General features: G+C 37.7%; 1 protein-coding gene across 16 annotated transcripts in view; it reads right to left on the reverse strand.

Moving 5' to 3' along the window:
• LOC129659063 (platelet glycoprotein 4) overlaps positions 1-17,926 on the reverse strand; it is a 376,463-nt gene that overhangs the window by 24,343 nt on the left and 334,194 nt on the right. For 15 of the 16 annotated variants that reach the window (XM_055590131.1, XM_055590124.1, XM_055590123.1 and 12 more), the window contains 2 exons: positions 10,670-10,755; positions 9,046-9,253 (listed from right to left, as the gene is read on the reverse strand). In XM_055590131.1, coding sequence (XP_055446106.1) covers positions 9,046-9,165 — 120 coding nt within the window. In that variant the 5' untranslated portion in view covers positions 9,166-9,253; positions 10,670-10,755. The remainder of the gene's footprint in view (positions 1-9,045; positions 9,254-10,669; positions 10,756-17,926) is intronic. The other variant, XM_055590134.1, reaches the window with a different exon arrangement.

The raw sequence follows: 17,926 nt of genomic DNA on the forward strand, positions 1-17,926 counted from the left end.
TCAAAGTGAATTAGCAATCTTCAGGATACTTGACTTATTGCTTAATGGAGAGAAAGAGAGAATTCCTTAGAGAAGAACAGGGCATCGACTAAAATGTCAGTACAAACTCCTGTGCTGTCACAATCCGTTTACACTGGGTACATTGCGACTGTTAAAGCAGTGTAGACCTTAGTACTTTTAACAAGCAATTGTCCTTGAAGATTGTTTTATTACTCCTAAAAAGTCTTAATTCCATAGCAAACCCAAATCAAGACAAAATTATGTATAGATAAGTATTATGGCTATTCTCAATGTAAAGGTGTGTACTGTAAATGAGCAGGGTTTTGAAGCTAAAATCTACACGGAAGCTGCAAGCTATTTTCATTTACCCGTTTCAAGAGACATTATGAGAGGAGAACACACATGAACATATACACATGCACATTATTGCTTTCGCACTGTAGAATCGTAAAAACTAGTATAATATCAATTGTTTATCATTACTTCTCAAGACACATATTTTATTTCAATAATGTACTTGCTGCTGCTGCTGTGAAGTCACACAGAGTCATATCCGACTCTGTGCGACCCCAGACATGGCAGCCCACCAGGCTCCCCCATCCCTGGGATTCTCCAGGCAAGAACACTGGAGTGGGTTGCCATTTCCTTCTCCAATGCTTGAAAGTGAAATGTGAAAGGGAAGTTGCTCAGTCGTGCCCGACTCTTAGCGACCCCATGGACTGCAGCCCAACAGGCTCCTCCATCCATGGGATTTTCCAGGCAAGAGTACTGGAGTGGGATGCCAATGCCTTTTCCAAATAATGTACTTGGTGGGACAGAAATCTCCCTAATGCTTGTTCATTTTATATAAAGATACATTGTAACTGTATCATGTCTTTCTTCTAAGGGCCATGAGTTACTTTGTCTTATTTGTCAATCTGGAGATAACTTTTTTAAATGGGGAAGTTGAAACACAAAGAGTTTAAATGAGTGCATTGAATTTCTAGCTTTAGAGTTAGGGTCATCCGTGTCAGACTTTATTTTTTGGGGCTCCAAAATCACTGCAGATGGTGACTGCAGCCATGAAATTAAAAGATGCTTACTCCTTGGAAGGAAAGTAATGACCAACCTAGATAGAATATTCAAAAGCAGAGACATTACTTTGCCAACAAAGGTTCGTCTAGTCAAGGCTATGGTTTTTCCTGTGGTCATGTATGGATGTGAGAGTTGGACTGTGAAGAAGGCTGAGCACCGAAGAATTGATGCTTTTGAACTGTGGTGTTGGAGAAGACTCTTGAGAGTCCCTTGGACTGCAAGGAGCTCCAACCAGTCCATTCTGAAGGAGATCAGCCCTGGGATTTCTTTGGAAGGACTGATGCTGAAGCTGAAACTCCGGTCCTTTGGCCACCTCATGTGAAGAGTTGACTCATTGGAAAAGACTCTGATGCTGGGAGGGATTTGGGGCAAGAGGAGAAGGGGACGACAGAGGATGAGATGGCTGGATGGCATCACTGACTCAATGGACGTGAGTCTGAGTGAACTCTGGGAGTTGGTGATGGACAGGGAGGCCTGGCGTGCTGCGATTCATGGGGTCGCAAAGAGTCACACATGACTGAGCGACTGATCTGATCTGATCTGAACACCACCCATTTTTTTTTTAGTAGTGGAAGTGGGTCCTAGAAAAATAGATGTCTGATTCAATAATTTGGTAGTAGATAATGGTGAATCCGGCATTTCACGCCAATCTTGTTTGGTTTTTATAAACCACAATTTGTACAGAGAAGAATATTGAATCAGTCAGAATAGGAATGAATTTCTTCTGATCCTAAGACTACATAGATACTAGAAATTTGTATAGACCTCTTTGACTATCAAGACTAAATATATCATAAGGTCCTCTTAAAAAGGAGCTTAAGTTCTTTGTGACTTTAAAAGGCCTTGATTTTAAATTGACTGGACTGTCTGGCCTATTTTGTGGATCTTTCAGTAAATTTGAAATACAAAGGTGAAATTATATGTACAAAAAAAAGTAATATAATTGAAGATCCTCTCCCTTGGCTGATACATACATCAGTATCTATCCCTGACTTTAAGTGTTCAGAGTATTTAGCCCTGGATTTAAGCTTGATGACTCTAGTGTGGCATGGTCTCCAGCTGAGTTGAAAGCCATTTACTTTGAAAGTTCTGTTTTGCTACATTAATTTGAAGGCAGATGTCTGGGACTGTAATACCCTCTATCTAGTCCTGTGGTCACTTGGGAAAGCAGTACTCATCCACATGATGGGCAACTTTAGTCTAACTATGTTCCTGTGAATGAACTATACAGAATACATATGCAGAAAATAATATTGTCCCATTTCTCAAGGTTCTTATAGAGTACTGAAAGATGGAATCATATAAAGCAGATTTTAATCTATGAATAGATTTCCTTACCCTACTACCAACCTGACTAAGAATATTGGCTTCTTTACTCAAAGCCTAGAGTGAAAAGTGAAAGTGTTAATTGCTCAGTCGTGTCCGACTCTTTGTGACTGGATGGATTGTGGCCCATCAGGATCTTTTGTCCATGGAATTCTCCAGGGAAGAATGTAAGAGTGGGTTGCTGTTCCCTTCTCCAGGGGATTTTCCTGATCCAGGGGTCGAACCTGGGTCTCACGCATTGCAGGCAGATTCTTTACTGTTTGAGCCTCCTGGGAAGCCCAGAGTGAAGTGGTTAACAATGAAATAGATGCTATGAGTTTGATTCCCAGTTTGATCATATGCTAACCATTTAAACTTGGGCAGGTTATTTGATTTCTTGTACCTCAGCTTCCTTATGTATATAATAGGGATAATAATAATATTGGAAATAATATGAGGTTGAACTATATGAAATTAATATTTCTGAAAGTCAATATAGGTGGAATATGGTATAATTGTATTATTTATTTCATTCATAGCATTCCTGTCTGAACCAGTCATGTGGCAATAACTCATGTAAAATCCTGTGACACTTCTGCCATTTAATCATTTGTATATTTATTCTCCATCCAGTGAAATCAAAACGTCCCTAAAAAGCAGAAACATACTGAAAAGAGTCTTTATCATCTTCACTCACTAACACAATTTGTTCTGTTTAGAACCAGTTACAAGCAGTCTTCCTATGATCAAAACATTTTCTCCTATGTGTATACATGCTGAGAGAAAGAGAAAGCGAGGATTAGAATATTAGAGCCAGTTGTGCTAACAGTCAAAAAGTGGTTTTGGTCTCAGGTTATTATCAAGTCACCACTTAAGCCTCCGACTAACAACTGGTGGAATTGATTAGATATAATATGTTTCTGAAACTCAGGAAATCAGCCCCCAAGTGTTTATGTAAGAACCTAAAATGGGAGAGTTTTTATGTGGCATGAAAAGTATACTATGTTGATATTAAATTGGGCTGGAGGAAGAAAATTACACATGCTGACTTGCTGTTTCTTAAAACATTTTTAAGTGATTTTATTATTGGAGTTAATATGCAAATACATGTTTAATCCATGTTTTACTATTTAAATTTAGAATTTATTTTATATTATTTCATGTTCTCATATATTAATATTAAATTTAGAGCAAATTCTACTATCTTTAACAACCTATATATGTCTGGCACTTTTTTGAGCTTTTAGATACTGTAATAAGGTAAAAATTATTTTATCATATCTAGAAATAGTCTAAGCATACATCATGAAATTAATATATATGTGTATAAAGTTTACTATAAAATATTGACTATTGCTTTGAAATTATAGTCATTTTAATAAGTCAAAATTATAATCATTTATGTTTATTTTATCTGGAAGCATGTTTTGGCTATGAGAAGATCATTTGTTTCAAGAATAGGGAAAGGAAATGGTGTAATTAAATGATGGTATGATTGAACATTAGTCTTTTAATTGAAAAAGATATCTTGATTTTCTATCTTGATGTTCCACAGTTAATATAATAGGTGAATTCAAACTATTTAAAATTGCCTGTTATATAATATTCAGCAATATTAATCAAGTGATATTTTATGGTGTCAGGTGATAAATTATCCTTTGTGAGTGATGCCAGAACTTTGACCTTTTTCTGAAGTCCTTTGAGAATTTCTGCTTTCCACATTTGTGGCAGCTCATGCCATTGATGTTTAGTCTATCTAGCAAGATTGCATAAATCTGCTGGTCCCACTCAATTCTACTAGGAATCATGATCTGAAACACTGGTATAAAAGCATTCAGCTATAATGCATAAAACCCTACATAATGCATAATTATCTATGATGCATAAAAACCCTACAAAATTTCCTTTGGAAATAGTGAATAAAGAAATATTATGGTAAAATGTATCGACTATTTTATGCCATTTCAGATATTGGTATCAGGTGTCATCTTTGAGAACCAGAAAGTATCAGAGTCCCAACTCTAGAGAACAAGATGAGATGGTTTTCTTATCTTTTTAAATTAAGCACTTTAATTTTTTTATGGTGCTTATATATAGGTAATAACTTTGCCAATTTGCTGTTAGTCCATTAAATAATCCAAGTTACATGCAATGAGTTTTAATTGTAGAGAAAAACTGACTGGTAATATAACATATATATATATGTATATATGCATGCTGCCGCTACTGCTGCTGCTGCTAACTTGCCTCAATTGTGTCCGACTCTGTGCGACCCCATAGATGGCAGCCCACCAGGCTCCCCCATCCCTGGGATTCTCCAGGCAAGAACACTGGAGTGGGTTGCCATTTCCTTCTCCAATGCGTGAAAGTGAAAAGTGAAAGTGAAGTCACTCAGTTGTGTCCAACTCTTAGCGACCCCATGGACTGCAGTCTACCAGGCTCCTTCATCCATGGGATTTTCCAGGCAAGAGTACTGGAGTGGGGTGCCATTGCCTTCTAGATATATATATGTGTATTTGTAAAATAGCAGCATTAACCTAAGTGCTCTTGAGGCAGGGCAAGACACTTGGCTCTTTGTGCTTACACATAATTCAAAGATCTGACCTCTACACGTATGCCAAACAGATACATATGCTAATCTCATATTTAAAATAATTTTGTAAACTAAATTTAAAAGAAACAGTTGTATTTAAATGAAGAAAAAGTCCCAACATCTTTACATAATTAAAATAAGCAAGGTCAACACTGCTATATGATAATCTGAGAGCAAAAGCAGGCTGTCTTAACTATACTACACAGCTCCTGACCATTGAAGGGCTTCTGATGATGTCTTGAAAAGTGAAAGTGAAGTCATTTAGTCGTGTCCAACTCTTTGCGACCCATGGACTGTAACCTATCAAGTTCCTCTGACCATGGGATTTTCCAGGCAAGAGTACTGGAGTGGGTTGCTATTTCCTTCTCCAGGGGATCTTCCTGACCCAGGGATTGAACCCAGCTCTCCTGCATTGCAGGCAGATGCTTTACCATCTGAGCCACTTAATCTTAACCAAAAGGCCAAGAGGTGATGTCTTAGAGATGATGTCTTAGTCTGTGAATATTGAGCTGGGTTACAGTGTGACCCAAAGATTGCAGGTAAGCCTCATTTCAAAAATAAGAAGGGAAAGCACTCTATTTCTTTATTTTATCCCACTTTATTACTCGGCACTACTGAAAATATAATTTTAAAGTTATTAGTGACTGTGTTCTAACTACTGTTTCCTTAATTTTCATCTGCCTGAAATAATTTTACTTTTTCCTTAAAAATTGGCTTCAAAATAACTTCTAAAAAAATTACAGTCTATTATTTTCATTGCTTCATATAAAATAATTTTTCTGTTTTCTGTTGTCTTCCTACTTACCTCTGAATGCACAAATACAGTAATAATTTCTCTGCTCTTTTGTCTCTATATTCAAACTCTCTTTAAACATATCTATTGTTTAGTTTTATCTGTATTCTCTATAATAATGCACAAATCTCTGAACCTTCCCTTTGAAATATACACTGATGTTCTTTTCAAATCACTTATAAAACCTCTGTGCTTTATTCTTCTAAGGTATGCATGGGTCTATCAAGAACACAACTGGACATCTTGTAGTTTGAAATTTTTACTCCTCTCTTCCCTATTTATTTAGTTCCTCTATCCATTGCATTCCATCACACATCAGTTCTACATACTCCATCACACTAGACTAGAGAGCCTTTTGTTATGTGCAAACTGTGCAAAGATCTGTTTAAAAGTGAATGTTAAATTCTCCTTGAAAGTGGTCATGTCCTACATAACATTTCCTGTTTTTGGTCTCACTTTCCAACACTTTCTGTTGTAGAATTAGAGAGTGCAAAACGTATAAATCATCTCATCTCTGCCTTCAGATTGCCTAGGTTTAGAAACTAACTCATATTCCTTTTGGCTGGGTGAGTTGTCAGGTTGATTTAAGGTCTTGTGATGGGAGTACCTTCTCATTGATATTTGTGAAGATTAAATGAATTAGTATATATGAAGCTCTTAGTAGGATTAAAAAATGCTTTATTTAGTATATAGTATAATATATTAGTATGTGTCACATATAACTTACTAGTATATAGTATTGCCGTTTCCTTCTTCAGTATATTTGATACCAGTCTCTAAGTGCAGATTTTGTTATATCTAACAACTACAGGTAAATATACACTACTATTGCCTGTCATGGTATTAATGAGTCTTCTGCCTGATGCTCAAAAGTTTCCTAAATTTTACCCCATGTTAGTATCTTTCCAATCATCTTTGCTGTTATTTCTTTGTTTTGACACATTTTTAAAAATATTTTTCCTTCTATCGTCACAATATTTAGTTGCATTTCCACAACTTTTTTCCATGGCATTAAGCAGTCCCTTGACACTTTTATTGGAACTCTCTTTGGACTTTCAAAATTTTATACTTCAAAATCCAATTCAAGTCTCACCTTCTTCCTGAAGTTACTGAATACTCTGTGAAAGTTCTCTTTCTAAATAGTGTATGCTTTAGAATTCAAGTACAGAGTTTCACAAGTCTCTGTAGTTTTTTTTACAATATGCTTTTTCCCAGTTAAAATGTATATTTCTTGAGATAAATATGTATTCTCTCTTAGCCTCTATACAAATTTTTGATGTCTCAAAATTCTTATTTCCTCAAGATTAGGCATATGAACTTAGAGATAAATTTTAGACAATTAAAATAGATGTTAGTGCCTCTCATGACATCTAACAGAGACTCTGTATGTATAATATTGTTGAATAATAAGAAGAAACAATAGATGATCAGTGTTCACTACTGATTATCAAGTATGAATAGAAAAAAATCTTAGTCTAAGATGCTATAACCGGAAGATTATTATGGCTATTCTCTTCTGAAGATTAAATAAAAAATTATAGTCTGTGTGTCAAAATTTATCCTGTTCTCACTCCACAGATACAGAAGGGAAATGAGTTTATAGAGTAGAAAGGATATAGGACAGTAGCAGTTCTCTCTAACACGTTAGACACTCCATACCTCACCATCTCCTGTCTGTCTCTATTGAGCTATATTAATATCAAGAAAACTGGGAATTCCAAGGAAGGAGATGGTATTTAATGTATAATATTTCCAGTTAAATCCATGAGGTTACAATTTTTGCTGTTAGTTAGCAAGAGAAAAGATAGAAATGCCTGTGTGGTTATTAAGCAAATATAGCATACAAGTATAGAAACTGTACCAAAAATGTCCTATTTCTTAATCTGTTGTACTAAGACAATAGCTATAATAGTACAGTCAGAAAATTTTTTAAATTTATAGACTAAGCATTTAGCTGAACAAAAACAAACCAAAAAAGCTTTGGAAAATAGTAACTTCTTGTCCTGGATAACTAGATTTGAAATTAAATCTTCATATTGAGTCAGGCAGTGCTTTAGTGAAAAATAATTGTAATTATTTAAACTACTAGTAAGAGTAGGATGTCAAACATGGGTGAATGGATGAGACAGATAAAGGTCTTGACAGGAACAGAAACTCCAGTATGAGTTGGTAGTCTAGCCCATTTTATGATTCAGGTCTTGTTGATCTCCTCTGTACATTGTGCTTACTGACATCTAGACCACTGGCATCTGAACCAGGATGACAGCTGAGGCTAGCACTCAGATAAGTTTATTTGACCAGCATTATATTTTAAAAATAAACATACATGCCTCTGAGCAGGGCACACACTTTTAACTTCACAGTGGTCATTGTCTTGTTTTTATATTGTCCTTGGTAGCTTTTTTAAAGGCTTGTCTCCAAACCCTCAAGTTATTTGAATTTGCTATCCCTGGTTTAGGACTTCAGCAGATCTACATCTCCTTATTCTAGTCTTCCTTTACTTTATCAATTAAAGTTGGTGAGTATAAAGCTGGATTAGAAGGAACTAGGATGAGAGACAGATTCTAGTTTGTTGTACAAAGCCTATGTATTGCCACTTTATTTTTAGTTAAATCTATAGTGAACTTGTTTGTATACATATATATATATATATATATATATATATGCACACACATGTATATATACACACATATACATATATATATATACTGGGATATGTTCTGCATAACATTTCTGAAACTATTTTCTAAAAGTCCCTTATCAACCTTCATCAGTAGAAAATGTTTATAAGAATCATATTAATATTATACACATATAGAACAGTTTACCAAACAAAAATAAAATTTACCAGTTTTACCAAATATTCCTAAGTCAATTTTAAACACAGTTTTACTTTAATCAACTGTAACTAAAGGGCAACTACTTTTATAAATGTACCCTCACAAAATAACACTCATTTCTCATTCAAAAGCATATGAAAAGCATATCAGCATACTCTTTGGACATAATTTAATGGAATTACTTCTACTTATCTGCATACCTATAATAGGTTTTATCAGAAATTAAATATTTAGACTTAAGATGACAGTGCATTCATATACAGTATACATCATACTTTGATTACTTCTCTATCATGTAGAGTTTCAGTTGTTGAAAATCACCTTTGTGTTAGACACAAAATTGCTGGTTATAATGAAATATAAAACAGGAACCCTAAGCCAAACACAAATCAAGGTAGACTGAATCAGGATGAAAAGAAATATTCTGATACCACTTGTACCTTTTTAATCGTCTTCTCAATAAGCATGTCTCCAACTGGCATTAGAATCCCTCCAAACACAGCCAGGACTGCACCAATGGCAGCACCAGCAATGAGCCCACAGCTTCGATTGCACCCCATTTCTCTTGTTCAAGGAAAAACTGAGGTTCAGCACCTGCTTCTTTCCAACTCCCGGGTCTGATGAAAGTGGTTGCCAAGAGGTCTGGTTCTGTCATTAAAAGGAGATCATAAAACAGAAGTATAAATATCAGTACAAAAAGATCAAAGTACAAGGAAAACGCAACTGAAACAAATCATTTTGCCAGGTATAAACAGATTTTTTTTTTTTAGAAAAATTTCTAGATCTTTTTTTTTTTTAACTAAACCTACCTACCAGTGGTAGAAACAATAGATATCATCACATAGAGCATTTCCTCAAAATTCTCCTCTTTAATTTTTTTTCTGTGGATGATTAACGTACTGAAATCTTATCTATGGAGAATATGCTTATGTACTCTTGCCCTATGCCTACCTTCTGTCAGCCTGGGGCACTCATGGATATTTTTGCCCTCTGTCTGGCTTTTCCACCTAAACACAGCCATTTGCACAGCACTACATAGGGAACAACAGACTGGTTCCAAATAGGAAAAGGAGTTCGTCAAGGCTGTATATCATCACCCTGCTTATTTAACTTACATGCAGAGTACATCATGAGAAATGCTGGGCTGGAGGAAGCACAAGCTGGAATCAAGATTGCCAGAAGAAATATCAATAACCTCAGATATGCAGATGACACCAGCTTTATGGCAGAAAGTGAAGAAGAACTAAAAAGCCTCTTGATGAAAGTGAAAGAGGAGAGTGAAAAAGTTGGCTTAAAGCTCAACATTCAGAAAACTAAGATCATGGCATCTGGTCCCATCACTTCATGGCAAATAGATGGGGAAACAGTGGAAACAGTGACTGACTTTATTTTTTGGGGCTCCAACATCACTGCAGATGGTGACTGCAGCCATGAAATTAAAAGACACTTACTCCTTGGAAAGAAAGTTATGACCAAACTAGACAGCATATTAAAAAGCAGAGACATTACTTTGCCAACAAAGGTCTGTCTAGTCAAGGCTATGGTTTTTCCAGTGGTTATGTATGGATGTGAGAGTTGGATTATAAAGAAAGCTGAGTGCCAAAGAATTGATGCTTTTGAACTGTGGTGTTGGAGAAGACTCTTGAGAGTCCCTTGGACTGCAAGGAGATCCAACCAGTCCATCCTAAAGGAGATCAGTCCTGGGTGTTCAGTGGAAGGACTGATTCTGAAGCTGAAACTCCAATACTTTGGCCAACTGATGTGAAGAGCTGACTCATTTGAAAAGATTCTGATGCTGGGAAAGATTGAGGGCAGGAGGAGGAGAGGATGACAGAGGATGAGATGGTTGGATGGCATCACTGATTCAATGGACATGAGTTTGGGTAGACTCCGGGAGTTTGTGATGGATAGGGAGACCTGTCTTGCTGTGGTCCATGGGGTCACAAAAAGTTGGATGAAACTGAACTGAACTGAACCTGGTATTCTCCTGCAAATTGAACGTGGGTCGACTGGAGTCTATTCCATCTAAATGCTAAACAAGAACGGTAAAAATTTTCTCTTTACCTTTTTCACAATTAGAAAGATACAGTTTTTACAGGAAATGATCTGATGAGTCTTAGAAGGAGTCAGTTCTTCTAATCAGTGGTAACCTATCAGTTAAAACAAAAAAACACGAGTAAATTAGGGAAATGCATTGTCAGAAAATTAATACTACACTACTTTCTAATATCACCAAAATTATAATCACTGTTAAAAGAAAATTCCATTCTCATGGATATTGATTTCATGCTTGAATTCTTTCTTATCAACTGTGTTGAAAATGTTGAAATATTTTACATAATATTTTCACTTCTTTTTAATAACTGATTTTTATATCTTCTAAAGGTGAACAGAACTTGAAGAAAATATGTAAAGTAGAGTATATCTAGATTCTGTAATAGGTATTGCTTTCTTACTAGCCTGAAATACATATGTTTTAACATATTCAAGAGCAATAGTGTTCCTTTTGTTGTAGAGAGCTGATTCATAGGGCTTCCCTGGTGACTCAGTGGTAAAGAATCTGATTGCCAATGCAGGAGATGTGGGTTGATTCCCTGGGTTGAGACAATCCCCTGGAGAAGCAAGTGGCAATCCACTCCAGTATTTTTGCCTGGAAATTCCATGGACAGAGGAGCCTGGTGGGCTACAGTTAATGAGGGTGCCAAAGAATCAGACATGCTTAGAGACTAAACAACAACAATAAACTAATTCATAACAATTCTGTTAAAATCAACTAGATGTGTCAGTATGTATTTCACTTAGTCTTATCTTTGGAAAAAAATTCTTAGTGTAATAAGTAGATCCTATGGTAACAAGACTTTATTATTCAAATACCTAAAACATACTATTTGAGCAGTTTGATTGCAGTAGGAAACCTATACTAGGGTTGACCTGACATTGATAAACAGAATGTGCTTGGTAGCTTGTAAACAAATACTCCCTACTGCAGAATGCCCTTGCCCAAGGAAGACAAAAATTGCAACAGATTGGAGGGACACACAATATTTTTGTCAGTCTTGTAAGGATAATAGTAAAAATCATACTTTGTTATGGTTTCAGATTTTTCCCTCCATGGCTTGGTTGTGGTTACAGTACCATTATGATGGTTTTATTAGTATTTCTTTCCACTTGAGTAAGCATTTAATTTTTTAAAAGTATTAATTGCATAGCTAAGAAAATGTTAAGAATAATGTTAAGAAAATAAAGGAGTAAGACTTTCCCTCAAAATGGAAAAAGGTGAATCTTACAAACTTTTTTCATTCTTCAGGATTTCCACTCACTTATACCAAATACCTAGGATGATCCACTGTAAATCAGGATGAACAAACCGATTCACACTGAGGTCCTGGTGGCTAAGAAGTTTGAATAGTCATTAATGTCACATGTTTTTTCCCAATGTAAACAAAACACACAAGCCTAAACAAGTGATTTACTTTTCCTGTGGAATTTTATGTCTCTGAGCAAGTTGAGTTGTTGTTGTTTAGTTGCTAAGTCATTAGCAACTCTTAGCAACTCATGGGCTGCGGCACGCCAGGCTCCACTGTCCTCCACTATCTCCTGGAGTTTGCTCAAATTCATATCCATTGAGTCCATGATGCTATCCAACTATCTCATCCTCTGCTACCCCTTTCTCCTATTGCCTTCAGTCTTTCCCAGCATCAGAGTCTTTTCTAATTAGTCAGCTCTTCACATCAGGTGGCCAAAGTATTGGAACTTCAACCCATCCTTCCAATGAATATTCAGGGTTGATTTCCTTTGGGATTGACTGGTTTGATCTCCTTGTAGTCCAAGGGACTCTCAAGAGTCTTCTCCAGCCCCCTAGTTTGGAAGCATCAATGTGTTGGCATTTGGCCTTCTTTATGGTTCGACTGTCTCATCTGTACATGACGACTGTAAAAACCATAGCTTTGGCTATATGGACCTTTGTAGGAAAAGCGATATCTTTGCTTTTCAGTACACTAAGTTTGGCATAGCTTTCCTTCCTTTATTAATTGCTTGGGGGTAGAACCCGCCTGCCAGTGCAGGAGATGTAAGAGACACAGGTTAGTTCCCTGGGTCAGGAAGATCCCCTAGAAAAGGGAATGGCCACCCACTCCAGTATTCTAGACTAGAGAATTCCATGGACAGAGGAGCCTGGTGGGCTACAGTCGATAGGGTCACATTGGTCATGACTGAAATGATTTAACACAGAGAATGAAGAATAACATGCTCCCTCCTATGGCTTTGGCTAGGATTGTCATAATACAGTGGAATAAATTATTTAAACTTGATAATAATGACTAGATATTCTCAAGTAGAATCTCTTTTCTCCTTGTGAATATCATTCAAGTGTGCTGTACTGTATGTAAGTGACCATATTCAGGGGAGCTTATCAAGCACTATTTTACTGAATGCCCATCTTATAGACCATTCCCCAGTTCTCATCTGTAAGTTATATTTGAGGTAGACATCAAAATACAGGGTTCCAAACTGCTGTAATTAAGGGTGGGAGACTCAAGATGAAACCAAAGTGTGATTGGCCATTTTCTTGCCAGATGACCATGGGCAAGCTATTTAATTGCTCTGTTCCTCAATTTCTTCATGTGTAAAGTAAGATTATAAGATGAGACTCCCATTTTTTCATTTAAGCAGCTGAACTGGTTCTTCACTCAAATCCTTACATGGAAAACCAAGCCAAGTGACTTAGATTACAGCATATGTGGGACCACCAAGACCCTGATTCCTAACTAGGTCTCCTGCGTCCCACCTAGCACTATCTTGTCCCACGTTTAGGATGCTTGAGGAGCATCTCTGTAGAAACCTGTGGATTGCAATTCATTAAAAAATTGGACAGGAAATCCTGAGGGTCAAATTCTAGTTTTGTTTATATAACATCAGGAATACAACTCAAATCATCTCTTTTGGAAAGATATTTTCTACATAAATACCACAAAATTATTCAATATTAATGTCCTTTGCAGTTCTGTCAGATGGAATATAAAATGATTTTAAAATTACAAATCTTTTATTTCTGAAATGGATATAGGTGTGTGTTATTTGTCCGTTCCCAGATTCTGTGCCATCACCTAGTTGAGACTCTATCTGACCTTTCCCAGAATCATTATCCTTTCTTTAAGCAGTCCCATGGACTATAGGGAAGAGTCCCAAGGGGCAAAAAGTCCCCCAAAATCTGCTGGATGACCCAATGTGTTCTTTAGCGCCTTCCTCTCTAACTACTAAGTCACTTCAGTCATGTCCGACTCTGTGTTACCCCATAGACGGCAGCCCACCAGGCTCCCCCGTCCCTGGGATTCTCCAGGCAAGAATACTGGAGTGGGTTGCCATTTCCTTCTCCAATACATGAAAGTGAAAGTGAAGTCGCTCATGAAAGCTCATTATTATGCCATCCAAGGACCCTGCGCCCAGAGATGTCAAGTTATCGGCAGACCTGGGTACTGCCTAGACTCTGCTTTGAACTTAAAACTGAAGTGAGACAGTGCACACAGCCCAGTGCTGTTGAGTCAAGTTCATCAGTAAACAGAAGCGTCAATGATTTATTCTGCTAAATTGCACGCTTAGACAGTTACTAGTCTAACACTGGGCTGGATGATATCTAAGCAAAGATAGTAATGTGACTCACATTCCTGCATACATGTACTGATATTTTTGACAGAAAGAGATTGACTTTATAAACTTTTTGGCCAGCTTATTTCGTTATCTTGATGCAAGTGTTTGTTTTTTTTTTTCCCTCTAAAAATAGGCAAGATATTTTATATAAATGTAATCCTTCTTTATCAATGGCTTTGCTTTCCATGGTTTCACTTATCCACAGTCAAAAGCGGTCAACTGAAGCTAACTGAATCCGAGAAAGTAAAATCTTGGATTTTACTACTTAGGGTTTGGTGCTATCTCTAGGTTCAGGCACCCACTGAGGGTCTTGGGTTTATCACACTTCAGTGCCTTGTCACCATGAGTAAGTATTGTTATTATAATCATACTTCAAGCTTATGCTTCATACTGCTGCTGCTGCTAAGTCGCTTCAGTCGTGTCCGACTCTGTGTGACCCCATAGATGGCAGCCCACCAGGCTCCGCCGACCCTGGGATTCTCCAGGCAAGAACACTGGAGTGGGTTGCCATTTCCTTCTCCAATGCATGAAAGTGAAAAGTGAAAGGGAAGTCGCTCAGTCGTGTCCGACTCTTAGCGACCCCATGGACTGCAGCCTACCAGGCTCCCCCGTCCCTGGGATTTTCCAGGCAAGAGTACTGGAGTGGGGTGCCATTGCCTTCTCACTACAAAATTACAAATACAAGTTGACCCTTGAACAACGCAGAGGGGTTATGGACAATGCAGGCAGTGGAAAATCCACATATAACTATACTATCAGCTTACCTGTGGTATCCAACCAATTGCATATATTGGATCAGGTTGTACTGTAGTATTTATTGAAAAGATAGTCCATAAAAGTGGACTGACAAAGTTCAAACCTGTTGTGTCCAAGGGTCAGCTGTAATTTGTGCTTCCCCAGGAGGCTCAGTAGTAGAGAATCTGCCTGCCAATGCAGAAGGTCTGGATTTAATCCCAGGGTCATGAAAATCCCATGGAGAAGGAAATGGCAACCTACTCCAATATTCTTGCCTGAAAAATCCCATTGGACAGAGGAGCCTAGCGGGCTACAGTACATGGGGTTGTTGCAAAGAGTCAGACAGGACTTAGCGATTGAGCATACATGCTACTATAGTTTTATTCACCTGAAGCAAAGGGGACATGCACTGAATACATGAGAAAAGTTCAGGTTACTCAGCATGCTGCACTCAATAACAGCTTTATAGAGTGTAGTTTGTCGCCACTATTCTCTCAGATGTAGCTATTTAGAGCAGATAAAATTTGCATTTTGCACACTTGGTTTTCTTAGTCATACAGATTCTTTCATAATAAAATTTATTTTACTTGCTAATTTTAGGTTAAATTTTATTCTTTACCCTTATTTCTTCATTAGAAATAATAATTTACTGCTTGCTTCAGTCCAGTTCAGTTCAGTTGCTCAGTCATGTCTGACTCTTTGCGACCCCATGAATCGCAGCACACCAGGCTGCCCTGTCCATCACCAACTCCCAGAGTTCACCCAAACCCATGTCCATCGAGTCGGTGATGCCATCCAGCCATCTCATCCTCTGTCGTCCCCTTTTCCTCCTGTCCCCAATCCCTCCCAGCATCAGAGTCTTTTCCAATGAGTCAACTCTTTGCATGAGGTGGCCAAACTATTGGAGTTTCAGCTTTAGTATCAGTCCTTCCAATGAACACCCAGGACTGATCTCCTTTAGAATGGACTGGTTGGATCTCCTTGCAGTCCAAGGGACTCTTAAGAGTCTTCTCCAACACCACAGTTCAAAAGCATCAATTCTTCGGTGCTCAGCTTTCTTCACAGTCCAACTCTCGCATCCATACATGACCACTGGAAAAACCATAGCCTTGACTAGACGGACCCATGTTGGCAAAGTAATGTCTCTGCTTTTGAATATGCTATCTAGGTTGGTCATAACTTTCCTTCCAAGGAGTAAGCTGCTTGCTTAAAGCACTTCAGTTTAGAAAACAAAAAATTCACATATACAGGAAAGAAAACTTATTTTTGAGACTTACAAGAAGAAAGATGAGAAAATAAGGACATTGTAAGATCCCACTAATCCCATACCTTTCTTGTCCGTGTCCTGTCAGTTCACAGACCATACATCCTACTCTTTTTGTAGAGTTTGTGAACATAACTACATGTGGGCTGTTTATTTTCTTGCTGTCAAGTCAGCAGTGTGTTTCTAGATGAACTTACGAGTGTTATGCCTTTCCATTATGTTGGAAACCTGGTGGTCGGAACTGAGACTGAGCTTTAAGTGTCCCCGCAAGTAGGTCAGAATAATAGAGAAACTTCCCAGAGAATTTGTGATTATTTTCATCTGTGTATAGAGCTGTGTTTCCTTGGAAACTCCACCCAGAAAATGGCATGGCCAAGAGGTGTGGCTTCCTGGGAGTGAACTATGAAACTTTAAAACGGTTTCATATTACATACTTGTGCTATGAATGAATGCCAGGACCTGGATGACATTTTCTAACTCATGAGTGAAATTCTCAAATTTCCTATTCTATCCATAAGCCTTCCTTCTGCTTTTCATCAGAATAGGAAACCAGATCACATCTTTGTTTTCTACTGGACACACAAGTAATTCTTTTAATACACAGCCTTTTCCTCACCGAATACAGTATTTGCCCACAAAACCCAGGTTTGGAGTTTGGGGGCGATTAATTCAATGACGGAATGAGGTTCGTGACATTGTACAGGAGACAGGGATCAAGACCATTCCCATAGAAAAGAATGCAAAAAAGCAAAATGGCTGTCTGGGGAGGCCTTACAAATAGCTGTGAAAAGAAGAGAAGTGAAAAGCAAAGGAGAAAAGGAAAGATATAAACATCTGAATGCAGAGTTCCAAAGAATAGCAAGAAGAGATGAGAAAGCCTTCTTCAGCGATCAATGCAAAGAAATAGAGAAAAACAACAGAATGGGAAAGACTAGGGATCTCTTCAAGAAAATCAGAGATACCAAAGGAACATTTCATGCAAAGATGAGCTCGATAAAGGACAGAAATGGTATGGACCTAACAGAAGCAGAAGATATTAAGAAGAGATGGCAAGAATACACAGAAGAACTGTACAAAAAAGATCTTCACGACCCAGATAATCACAATGGTGTGATCACTGACCTAGAGCCAGACATCCTGGAATGTGAAGTCAAGTGGACCTTAGAAAGCATCACTACAAACAAAGCTAGTGGAGGTGATGGAATTCCAGTTGAACTATTCCAAATCCTGAAAGATGATGCTGTGAAAGTGCTGCACTCAATATGCCAGCAAATTTGGAAAACTCAGCAGTGGCCACAGGACTGGAAAAGGTCAGTTTTCATTCCAATCCCAAAGAAAGGCAATGCCAAAGAATGCTCAAACTACTGCACAATTGCACTCATCTCACACACTAGTAAAGTAATGCTCAAAATTCTCCAAGCCAGGCTTCAGCAATATGTGAACCGTGAACTTCCTGATGTTCAAGCTGGTTTTCGAAAAGGCAGAGGAACCAGAGATCAAATTGCCAACATCCACTGGATCATAGAAAAAGCAAGAGAGTTCCAGAAAAACATCTATTTCTGCTTTCTTGACTATGCCAAAGCCTTTGACTGTGTGGATCACAAGAAACTGTGGAAAATTCTGAAAGAGATGGGAATACCAGACCACCTGATCTGCCTCTTGAGAAATTTGTATGC

The sequence above is a fragment of the Bubalus kerabau genome, chromosome 8, assembly GCF_029407905.1.
Source record: "Bubalus kerabau isolate K-KA32 ecotype Philippines breed swamp buffalo chromosome 8, PCC_UOA_SB_1v2, whole genome shotgun sequence".
Taxonomy (NCBI): domain Eukaryota; kingdom Metazoa; phylum Chordata; class Mammalia; order Artiodactyla; family Bovidae; genus Bubalus; species Bubalus kerabau.